The following is a 12,666-nucleotide window of genomic DNA, read 5'->3' as shown; positions in this document are numbered from 1 at the left end:
TTACCTTTGAGTCTCATTTTCCTTTTGTGTAAAATGGGGATATTGAAATACTCCTCATTAAATTCATTCATTCATATATTCATTCAAGGCTCCATCACTTATCTTAAATTTGAGATAAGGAGTTACTGTCACTTTTCTAGGCCTCAGTTTCCTCCTCTGCATAATGGGGACAATATTTTTGTCCCCCTCATAGGACTTTTGTGAGGGTCAAGTGGGCTAACGCATGTGAAGAGTTTAGCCTGTGCTCAAGGAATGCTGTTCTAAGCGATCATTGCTCTGCATCAAACACCATGTTCACTTTGGAGGACTCAACAGTGAACAGACAGGGTCTGTTAGACAGCCATTGTACGGTTTATAGTCACAAGGGCTTAAGAGATGGAAGCAAAGTCAACAAGCTGATGAGCAAAATAATTATTGGTTGTGGTAAGTTCTGTGATGAATGGTGAGAGCAAATATAACATGGGATATTCCTTAGGTATGGAATTCAGGGAAGGCCCATGTAGGCTTGTTGTAAGGATTAAACAAAATAATAAATGTAAAGCATTTGCACTCAGATAGGTTTACATTGGAAAAGAATGTCTCTTGATTAGGAGAGGAAGGAGAAATAATAGTCTGAGTCTAAGGAATCTCTGGTGGGGGTTGGGCTTCCCTTTGTTCCTGAAATGGTGCCTCCCAGGTCCCTTCTCTCTACATGTAACAGGCCCAGACTCTGTCCCTGCCCTTTGAAAGAGGGATTTATGGTCACCTGAGATTCCTGCACCATAAAATCCTGACATCACAGGCAATTCTCCTTCCAGAACAACTCATGCTGACCGTGAAAATATCTAATTTTACAGTTGCCTTAGACCATCTTCAGACGGGCAGCGCTGGGATCCATGGGCTGTTTCCTCAGATCTGAAAACACAGGAATAGACCTCGGGCTGCCCCTGCTCCTGCATGCTGATGGCAGCTTGCAGCGGGAAGATTGGCACTTGGTGGAATGTGCTTCAGGTGCTTAAAATAGATCAACTGTGTCATTAGGCTATTGCAAAGCAGTCGTTTCATTGGCCCTGCTGGTGCTGGTGAGGGTGAGAGATAACAGTCCATGGAGAAAGACCTGTGCTTTGCACAAAATTAAGCAGACACAAGGAGGAAGCTTTGGAAATGATGCAGGCAGCAGAGAGTGGAATTCTGCCAGGAGAGGGGGTGGGGCTGTTGCACAAGCACACAGGCAGTAACCACAGCCTTGACAGCAATAGGGCGGCAATATGGAGCCTGGACATATCCCTTATTTGGCTGGTGATTCATGCAGAAAAGAGGCCTAGAGGCATGTAGGGAGACAGGTACAACCCAGTAGCATTGTCTGAAATTGTCAAGGCAGCCACACAATCTATGTGTGGAGCTGACTCTGCTGTGTGACTCCTGTTCATTCAGCACCCTCTCCCTAGCATGTTTCAAGTCCTTGCACCTTTCTGGTCACTCTTTCTTGGGCATGCTCCAGTTGATCACTGTCCTCCCTGAGCACAATGCTTCAGACAGAGCCTAATCAGGATTCTGCAGAGCAGTGCTCTGACTTCTTGTCCTCCCAGGTCCCTTCTCCCTGAGATCACATTTTCCAGCAGCCCACATTGCTCAGTCACTTGCTTCTGAACTTGAGATCAACACCCTCTCCCCTAATCTGTTATTGCATTGGCTGCCATGTCCAATGTCGTTGACATTAGGAAGTGATGGCAGTCGAGGAGGGGAAGAGCTCAAGACATGTTTGGGAGGTAGACATGACCAGCTGTGGTGGCAGACTGAACACAGGAGAGTGGGGGAAAGTGAAGTGACCAAGAGGGTTACTTTCTAATCATTAGATTAGGTGACTGGGTAGATGGAGGTTCTATCAACCAACTGGGACCATAAAAGTTGAAGTAAGTATTTTTTGTTTCTTGCTTTTTTAAAGAAAGTAAATTTATGAAATTTTAGGTTGAATTTCAAATGCCTTGGGAATATCTAGGTGGGCATCTTAGCAGATGGTCAGAAAGATAAACTTAGTGCTTAGAGGAGAGATCCTTATCTATCTATATCCTAGAGCTTAAGAGTAGGCTTTTCATTAATAAATTAATTAATCAAATATCTTTTGAGCACCTACCAGGTGCCAGAAATTGTGCTTTGATTTCCATGAATTATTTGCTACCCTGATGCCCTCAGCAGAAGAAATTATGTTGGCATTATCCACTTTCTCAAGCAGGAAAACCGTATAATGACAGAGGAGAGGTCTTGAGTAGCCATATGGGAGGGATCATTGTGTGGCCTTTCAACAATCACTCCTCAGCTGGGTGGCTATCTAAAGTAACCTGATTGCTATAGAGCTCATGCTGTTGACTACATGTCTTCTACTGGACCAGGCATGTCCTGTGTGTCAGAATGATCTCTGGAGTCAGTATCCCTGGATGCCTTGTCTTGGGCTGGAAAAGGTATCCAGAGCTGGGATCTGCTATACAGAACTGCATTCCTTTGCTCCATGTCCCACCCCCTACTACTGGGTTCCCTGGAGACAAAACTGACCTCCAGGAGATGGGGGCAGGACACTGTTTGCCCTGTTATTTGCCCAACTGTATCCAACAGCATATGAGGTCACCCTTTTGGGAATGGGTCAGCTGGGGAAATAGGGATGTGTTGCAGGGTTTTGCTCACTTCAAGAGGACTGTAATAGCATGGCAGTGTTAATCAGTTGCTAACACCAGATAGGAGTTTCTCCCATAATTATTAACAGATATGCTGCAGTTTCTGCATCTCTGTGTGAAGATACACTTCTCTATATTTGATGTTATATGGATCATCTAGTAGACTGCAGTTTAAAAATTCAAATGCCTATAGTAGCAAGGTAACACAAAAATATTAAGCTCTTCTTTTTCAATTTAATACAAAATAATGGCAACTGTGGCAAACTAGAGAGGAGCATATGTCCCATCTAAAGCAGGCAATCCTACTGACTGTTGTCATGTAGGGAAATAAGGTCAAGGTTGCAAGATATTACAGTTTTATTTTTAAGAGAAGCCAGAAATCCCAATTTTGATTTCCCAATTTGCTAATGTTGACAAATAATTCAAATTCATTAAAAACCTGCTGTGGGGCAAATAAAAATTACCCATTACGCTCGCCACCAGGGGGCACATCTTGCACACCTGTATGCCCCATGAAGGTAAGGACCATGTTGTTTATATTTACTGCTGTGTCCCCTGCATCATGCTTGCTGCAGAGTTAGTGTTCAGTAGATATTTGCTGAATGAACAAATGAACAATCCAATTCTTATTCCCTATGTTGGACATTCCCAGGAAGTAGGCAGATTGAAAATCAATATCATGACTAAATTCCCTAACACTATTGAAACACTACAGTTTTGTGTAATGTCCTGAATGGATGTGGTGTAGGAAGCATGGTTTTGGCAAACAGACTGACTGTGGACATACTAAGTCACCTGTGGTCCTCCCACATGCGGACCTCCTACATGTGAACACTTCCCTTTAGCTTCTCAGGAAGAGAGTCCACCTCCGCTGATCAGGGATAGTAAAATTAGAGTTTAAACATCAAGACTAGATAGATAACCTTTGTGACACACATATTTAGTGATCACCTAGCAGCAGGACGAGCCACAGGGAGTGGCTGCTAGGTGAAACCAAACCTCAAGGAAGTCTTCTCTTTGAGGAGTCATTTCCTTAGCAAATACTACTATATCATGGGTTGAATTGTGTCCTCCCGTCATTTCCTTAGCAAATACTACTATATCATGGGTTGAATTGTGTCCTCCCGTCATTTCCTTAGCAAATACTACTATATCATGGGTTGAATTGTGTCCTCCCAAATTCGTATGTTGGACTCTTAACCCCCAGGAACTTGAAATATGACCTTATTTAGAGATAGAGTCATTACAGAGGTAATCAAGTTAAAATGAGGTCATTAGGGTGGGACTTAATTCAATGTGACTGGTGGCCTTCTTGAAAGGGAAAATTTGGACACAGAGGTACACATAGAGGGAAGACCATGTGAATAGACAGAGGGAGAAAATGGCCATCTACAAGCTGAGAGGCCTGGAACAGATCCTTTCCTCACGGCCTTCAGAAGGAACCAACCCTGCTGGCACCTTGATTTTGGACTTTTAGCCTTTAGAATTATTAGACAATACATTTCTGTTGTTTAAGTCATCCAGTTTGTAGCACTTTGAAAATTAATATGCTATTTATTTTTATTAATTTTATAAAGCCTTGCCGTGTGCTGTGTATTGTTTTAAGCAATTCACAACTACAAACTCACTTATTCTCTGTAACAACCATATGAGAGAGGCACTGTTATTACCCACGCCCTCCGTGGTTATCATTAGAGATGAGGAACTGAGGTACAGAGAAGGTCAGTGACATGCCCAAGGACACACAGAAAGTAAAGGGCAGGGCTAGAATCCGAACCTAACAATCTAGCGCCAGGCTGTGCCCTAAAGAACTATAGGAGAACAATTTAACTAGCAAAATACCTAAGAAGTTGAAGGTGCTTCCACACTTCTGGTTGTTTTCTATTCTTTCACAATGGTATCTGGCTAATGCTGGATAATAGCCAGTTGTTGACCATTCACCACAGCAGATGCTATCTCAGCAAGATAAAGCTTTTGCCAGACAGGAAAGCTGGAGTTCAGAATTGATATCACTTCCTTTATACAACCTAAGTGCTCTTGAAATCACATTGTGATTTTCAGAAATATGTTATATCCATTTTGGATGATTTAAAACTTGTTAGCCTCAAGTAATCATTTGTTCATAACTGTTTCATTCATCTGAGAAGCACTATTTTAAACAATCTGTATCCTTGCAAAATATATAATCACTTCTATTTTATCTGTTTTGAAATTTAGAATTTCTTGAGAGGACATCCTACTGTGTTTGTGTTTGTAATAGATTCTTTTTATTTATTTTTTTAATTGACACATAATAATTGTACATATTTATGAGGTACAATGTAATATTTGGATACATATATAAAATGTGTAATGACCAAATCAGGGCAATTAGCATATCCATAATTTCAAACATTTGTCATTTCTTTGTGTTGAGAATTTTCAGGATCCTCTCTTCTAGCTATTTGAAATTCTACAATCAATTATTGTTAACTACAGTCACCCCGCAGTACTATAGAACACTAGAACTTATTCTTCCTATCTAGCTATAATTTTGTATTCATTGGCGAACCTCTCCCTATCCCCTCACCCCCACTCTTTTCAATCTCTATTAACCACTATTCTACTCTCTATTTCTACAAGATCAACTTTTTTAGTTTCCACATACGAGTGAGAACCTGTGGTATTTATCTTTCTGTGCTTGGAATATTTCACCTATATTTTTCAAAAGTAGACATACAAATGGCCAACAATTATATGCAAAAATATTCAGAATCACTAATCATCAGGGAAATGCAAATCAAAACCATAATGAGATATCACCTCAGTTAGAATAGCTATTATTGAAAAGAAAAATAACAAATGCTGGTGAGGATGTGGAGAAAGGGGAACTCTTATACACTGTTAGCTATTGTAAATTAGTACAGCCATTATGGGAAACGGTATGGAAGTTTCTCAAAAAATTACAAATAGAACTTCCATATGATCCAGAAATGCCACTTCTGGGTATTTATCCAAAGGAAATGAAATCATTATGTCAAAGGGATATCTGCACTCCCATGTCTATTGCAGTACTATCCACAATAGCCAAGACATGGAATCAAACCAAGGATCCATCAGCAGATGATGAGATAAAGAAAATGTGATCTATACACAAAATGGAATACTACTCAGCCATAAAAAAGAATAAAATCTTGGATCCTTTTCCTTAAGAAAAGGATCCTGACCTGGGCAATAGCATTAGGAGAAGATCATCTTGCTCTTGTGCTAGATGTCCTCTACCCTGAACTCTCTTACCTCTCCAGATCCATTCTGTCCCCTTCCTACCCTGCACTATGCCCTGGCAGGCTGACTACTATGGTCCTATCAATGTCCTTCCTTGTCCTCTGGCTTCTGGTTGGGTTTGGCCGACAGGCAGTACCTATAGGAGACCCGAGGGAAGGAGAAGAGAAAGGTCACCATACTAATCCTCTTGTCCTTCCTTGGAACTGGGCTGGCTGCCTTTCTGGAGTTAGGGGCCACAGGCCCTGTGAGGTAGAACCTCCCCCCACAGCTGGTTGGGTCTCTGGGTTCCTTCTTTTGCCCCTTCAGGCCTTGGGGCAGTTGTGATGGGAGTGTCAGGCTGCGGTTACTAGACTCCGAGTTCTGGAGGCCTCACTTCTCCTTGTTTGTCTCTGCCCTTCTCACACACTTGTGAAGAGTCCTTCTACTTAACTTCCCTCAAATTGCCCATCTGTTCTTTGCTAGGACCCTAACTGATAAAATCCTCCCCTTCTCCTTCACCTTATAATACAATGAGGTGCTAGGACAAGGAGTCTTTATTTTCTAAAGAATTTTCCCCCTTATTTCTATCCTACAACCACCCAAACCCTGGCCCTCAGACTTTTCTGAACTAGAGCAATTGTCTCTCACTTAGGATCCTAACTTCTTGTCTTGCTCTTTTCAACACATACCATATACAATACCAAGTTAATGACCTTCCTGAAGGCTTCCAGAAAGTCATAGGTTTCCTAAGAACAAAACACAGAACTGGCTGCAATACCAGCAAAACAGGCTAATTTTTAATCAGTGGGTTTGTTTTTTATACCATTGTTCCAGAACTTTCTTTTACTCAATGGCCAATTCAACTCCTTTCACTGAGACCCAGCAAGTATCTTATGTTATTTCACTTAATTTTCACAAAAATTTTTACTTTTATTTCAATAGTGTGCAATGAAATGCACACTGGCATTTTATTGCTCATATTTCATACATGACAAAATTCAGACTCAGAGATGTGATCTATTCTGTCCAAGATCACACAGAGTACATGATAGAGCTTGAGTTCAAACTCTGGAATCCATACCCCAAAGATTTGGTTCTTACTGCCACAGTATGGGATCTGCTTATTCCATGACATCTTTGTGGGGGTTATATGATACCTCAATACTCTCTTCAATGAAACAAAGTCTGCTCCAGAAAGGTAATTTATTAGCATGCCAATCCATGATAAAGACCAACGGAGGGGCCAGAGGGTAGGGGAAGGCTATAGAATGAGGGTGACTGGTTCATGGTACCATTGCTCATGCTGGACCTGATGCTCGCCTGGCCTTGAGGATGAGCCAGACCTGGGTTTTGCACATAGGAAAGCCATAGCTTTCATGAGCTCTGTGAGTTATGATCCAAGTGAGGAACATGGAGTTTTATGGCACATGGAATCTACTCTGGTGCTCAGGGCCTTTGGCACATGGGGGTCAACTCAGTCTCCCTTGGCTTTGGAACTCCTGGGGCCAACATAAGAACTGGATACCCTGACAGGGAGTAACCAAAGATTTATTTGCTTAAGAATATGCACATTAGATGAGTGGTACCCCATGGTTCTAGGACTGTGGGAGAGCAAACAATCTGGGTTCAGCTCCTTCCTTGCTCTGAGGGTTTAGGAAAATGACCAATGTACAAACCAGAATGAATAAACACCCCCGAATGTGTCTTTGCTAGCGGCTACACATCACAGCTCTTACAGAGTTTGCTGTCTGGTGGGAAAGGGCTTCAGTGCAAGGGTCACATTGGCTACTGTGTCATGACAGGGACTGGACTCTGGAGGAACAGGGCCAAGGTGCACTGGGAGTGCATATTAGTTACTGGAGGGGACTGGAGAGGACTTCTGCAGCTCTGAAGGGTGAGGAAGCCAGTCTGGATGAAGAATGGGGGTGGGAAGAGGGGCTGGTGCTCATGGGGAGGGGGCATTGTAGGAGGAAGGAGCAAAGTCGGCAGGAGCAAGCCCTTAGAGGGGTGGAAGGAGGGGGATGTGATGGACATGGTGAAAGGTGCAGAGTAGACCACATGGAGCTGGTGAGCAGGGCCAGGGCCAGGCCACAGGGGCCCTACGGGCCTTGCTGAAGAGTTTCCACTCTCATCCTAGCACTGATGGAATCTGTGTTTAAAGCAGAGTGTGACACAGAGAGTGGATGTGGAAGAATGACTGGTGGGGCTGGAGTGGATGAAGAGAGACCATTAGGGGCTGCCTCAGTAGGTCAGGAGACACATGACAGATCCTTGGAGTAGGCTGGGAGTGTGCAGGGGGTAAGAAAAGCTGGATGGTGGAGCCACCCCACAGAAGCCAAAGTGGCCATGATTGGCCTGTTTCTCTTCCTTTCCTCTGAAGTCCTTCACCCAGGAGAGTGCGCTGACTCAGTATTAGCTAGGTTTCCTGAGCCTCGGGTGTCCTGCTCATGCCTTCGGTGTCCTGTTCTCTCCTCAAAGTACCCTCCTTTTCCCCAATCATTGGCTCTGAGGGCTGGACCCCACCTGCTGCATTCCACCCAGGTCTGCCCACCACCCCACTCTGTCATCTCCAAAAGCACCCTTTTCTCTCCAGTTCCCGCTTTTTGGTGTGCTAATGCTCAGAAGCACATTAGATTTCAGAAGAAAGGATTCAGATGAAACTAAAATTCACACTTAGGAGTCAGCAACTGAGCACTCTCCTGTTTTTGTCATCTGAGAAATGGGTTTCTTTTTAATAAAAAAAACAATTTACATATGATTACAAAGCATTTCCTCATAATCCCATTGAATAATCCTCAAAAACCACACTTCAGGTACACTTCTCAATTCATGATGAAGATGTAACGTCTTAGAGGTTGAGTGACCTGCTTGCTAATGTCATAGAGTCAACAATGACAACAGACACAATGACCACCACAGTAATAGTGACAGCATGACCACCCCCATCACTGATATGATGCCAGCTATGTCCACAGCTAAGGTACCACACTTCATATTTTACAAGAAACATTAACATTTCATCTCCATTCCAAGCTGAGGTAGGTCTCATCATTCCTGTTTTTGCAGATGAGATGGCCATGCTGAAGACCACACAGCTAACAAGTGAAAAAAAGAGGACTGGAACACAGGACCCTCCAATTCCAGTGCCTGAGCTCTCTCAACCTGATTGCTGCCCAGAGCCCATAGCCCTGTGCTCCTCTTCTCCAGGTGAAGTGATTTGGAATTTAATAATTAGCCCATGCCTTGCTCCCACTTCTGTGATGACATTTGAACCACTGATGAGGAGTTGTACTCACTGTCAAATATATTACACGTCCAAGTACCTTTCCTAATCCAACAATTAACTGCATGACTTAAAGTTTCTAAACATTAGCTACAAGCACCCTTTGCACAGCTTGGGTGGGAAAGTCTGATGAGACCAAGCAGGGCAAGTGCTTAGCACGGGGGCTGGTGGGGAGTGGGGACCCAATAAATGGAAGTGAAAGTAAAACTAAGTAAGAGTTTCTATTGGGGACGATTTCAGGCATGAGGATTAAGGTAAGAATTTCACACCTTAAAGGAGAGCATCTTTGCTTAGATCGGGTCACACAATGACCTCCCACCAACACCCTGCCCCTATTAACTTATGACCCCGTCGGCTCCTTCTCTCCTGTGAGGCCTGATTTCAACTTTCTCCATTTGCAGACTTTCAGGGTTGGGAGAAACCTTGATGATGATCGAGTCCAGCCCCCAAGCTCTGAGCCTGAGTGTCCCCCAAGTCCCTGTTTAGAGAAGCACTTCCTCTTATGGGTAACTCAGGGGCTCGAGCCATTCTATTCTGTTTATATTCCACTATTCCTGAGAAATAAACACACTCTCCATACTTAGAAAAAGCATATGAGGCTGGAATGGCATTTTTGTCAGTCCTCATTTTCTGCAGCGTTTACCTCTATTGGTTGTTATTTCCTAAAAAAAAAAAAAAAAAAAAAAGGAAAATCTATTTCCTTCTTTCAGGAATACCCAGTGTTGCTAATAGAACAAGAGTTCCTTAGGATTCCAGAGAGAGAAAAGAGCTGATTTAGTTGCTTGTTTCCTTTCTTAGTTGCTTGAAAAATAGATGAGCCATCTTTCTCTTCTGTCACTTAGGAAAGGACTCCCATAAATACATATTTTCCCTAGAGATTGTGAAAAATGACAGGCAATTCACATCTGAAAACATGCAGATGCAAACATGTGGCCCACTATGTGATAGGGTCTACAGGATTTAGCTCTCTTCCTAAGCCTGGTAGGATGTCACTACACCATTCCAGACTGTCACAATCAAGAGGCAAATTTCTTTGGCTGTAAGAGGCAGAGGGAGTCCAGCCACACGCTTGCTTAGCATAGATATGTAATACACAAAGGAAGACAGCAGAGAGATGAGTCATACAAATACATAGTAAATAAATATATTTCATTTCCATCTCAGTGGCTTTTGCTTTGTTTTCCTCTTCTCTATGCCAACGGCCTTGAAATAGAGGGAGGATGAGGAAATAGTAGAGTTTGGCTGGACACAGCCTCAGTAAGGTACTGATTTTTTGGCCTTGCTACTCAGTTCTTGCATTTTTGGAAAAAAACCTTACGGATTTGTAGATTAGAAGGGCCTCTAATTCAAGCCCTGTCATCTTATAGATGATCAATCTGAAATGCAGAGAGAGGACTGATAACAAAGTCATAGACACAGGGAAATGAGTGTTGGTAGGGGTCCTCTGGCTCAACAACCTCAATCTGATGCTGGAATGACCTAGAGAAGCTAAACTGATGAGAGCGCGGGAGAGTGAGACTTGAACCCATAAGTGGCCTCCCGGGGCATTGCCCACGCCACGGCACCTAGCTGGTGCTGTGGTCGACAGAACTACACTGAAGAGAAACAGACTGTGCTTCCTTGTATTGCTGTATGCATTTCTCAGTAGCAGAGGCCCAAGCTGGCAGCAAAATGTGTGGTCCTGGCTCTGCAAAGCAGTTATTGCCTCTGGCATGTGAGAGCTGTCCCCAAAGGGCTTGCCCCTTTTCTCTTACTCTCTGGAATGGCTAACCAGCCTGTAGGTATGTGGAGAAATCAGCCCTGGGCTCACGGGGCAAAGAGGCACAGAAGCTGGACCTTTCGCAATCTCCAGACCCAAAGGTGGTTTCCTGATATTTGTTTATTAAACTGCTGTTTCCCATCCCACTGCCTGTCCACACCCACTCACCCTCCCGCCTGCAGGCCAGCCTCCCTTCCCAGCTCCAGGACAAGCAAGACGCTCCATGGTTTTCCAGATGTGCACAGGGAGGTCTCCTCAGAGCCCCCACAGTCAGACAATGGCCACACACTGCTTCCTAGGCCTTCCCAGGCATGGCTAGAAGGAGACAAGCACCCTTCCCAGCAGAGGCAACTGGCGCCGCTAAAATATTAGCAAAATTATCATGGAAAGCCAGACCCTGAAGCTATCCCTGTGTTGGGGAGCACAGAAAGCACCAAAAAGGAGTCTGGGGTCATGTGTCCATGCAGTGCCAGGCTTCCTTCCTCCCTCCAGGCAGCCCCAGATCAGGCTCCTGCACCTCCCGCCCCCACCCCTGTTCCCATGGCAAAGGAGAGGAGGATCCACTTACTGCTCGTGTTCATGGTGATGTCTTCGCACTGGGTCTTTCATTCAATACGGAGGCCCTGGTTGTTCTGTAAATCTCCTTCCGACCTCACTCATCACCTGGGGGTGAAAAGGCAGTGCAGTGCCAGCTGCGTATCCTCAGGTGCTCTCTGTCCCTCTGCTGTCCCCTCTCCGTCTGGGCTGTCACCACCGCCTTGAAGGCGAGTGGACTAATAGGCGCAGGTGAGAGCGAGAAGGAGCACGAGGAGGCGGGGAGGACACGGGCGCCCCGGGTCTCCTGCTCCTGGGACCCGGATCCCGGGCAGCTACGGGGCTGGCGGCGCCTGCTCGCGCGCACGGCGACTATTCCAGCCCAGCGGCTCCGGAGCCCAAAGGGGGTGTGGACCACGGGGAGGCAGGGCGGGGGCAGCGCGTCCCCGCCCGGCCTCGGGGAACAGGGACCCGCCCCGGGACCCACCTCTCGGCCAGCGTCGGGAGCCAGAGGCCCCTGCCCCGGCCCCTGCGAGCGGTTCATGAATTCTGGTCCTCGTCTGGGGTCTGGAATTGCAGGGCGAGCAGAGCGAAATAGGAGAGCGGGACATCCATGACGCGGGCTGGCGGGGTGGCAGCGCGGGGGGCGCGGCCGCTCGCTGCCGCCACCTGCTGGACGCGCGGGCGCGTACCCGAGGCCCCGCCCCGCCAGGCTTCTGCCTGGGTCCTGGGCAGTGATGGGGGATGGACGGGCCCCTGGTGTCCTGGGGCCAAAGGGGTGGGGTGGGGGGTTGTCGAGCACTGTTTCCCTCCCTCGGAGCTGGGTCTAAGGGCTAGACGATGACAGGGAAAGAAACTTCCCACCGCGAGGGGCGGTGAAGGAAAGACTGGCTCTGCAGGAAGACAGTTTCCACCCCAGCCCTGCTGCTGGCAAGCTCCGTGCAGTCTAGCCCTGAGCGGGTCACTGCTGTCTCTGCCTCGTGTTCCGCAACTGTGGCGGCTGGACAAGTGGATGAGACAGTACGGGTTCCTCCAGGGAGCCTCCTAACTAATGTCTGCATTTCCCCTACTTACTTTGTTTATGCCCCTTGTCATCTGTTACAATTGTTTATCACCTGTGTTCCTCACTGCAATATTATTTCCATGAAAAAATGGGTCTTGTCAGTAGTATTCACTTCTGGGCTCCCAATACCTAGAAC

At 45.6% G+C, this 12,666-nt stretch overlaps 1 protein-coding gene across 1 annotated transcript in view; it reads right to left on the bottom strand.

Moving 5' to 3' along the window:
- Positions 1-11,664, bottom strand: part of ABLIM3 (actin binding LIM protein family member 3) — a 122,364-nt gene extending 110,700 nt beyond the window's left edge. The window contains exon 1 of the mRNA XM_063082889.1: positions 11,502-11,664. Within this exon, the coding sequence (XP_062938959.1) occupies positions 11,502-11,514 (13 nt within the window). The 5' untranslated portion in view covers positions 11,515-11,664. The remainder of the gene's footprint in view (positions 1-11,501) is intronic.
- Between the last annotated feature and the right edge of the window lie 1,002 nt (positions 11,665-12,666).

This window comes from Cynocephalus volans, chromosome 2 (genome assembly GCF_027409185.1).
Source record: "Cynocephalus volans isolate mCynVol1 chromosome 2, mCynVol1.pri, whole genome shotgun sequence".
NCBI lineage: Eukaryota > Metazoa > Chordata > Mammalia > Dermoptera > Cynocephalidae > Cynocephalus > Cynocephalus volans.
The sequence above is the reverse complement of the archived record's forward strand: the minus strand, read 5'-3'. Positions and strand labels throughout refer to the sequence as shown.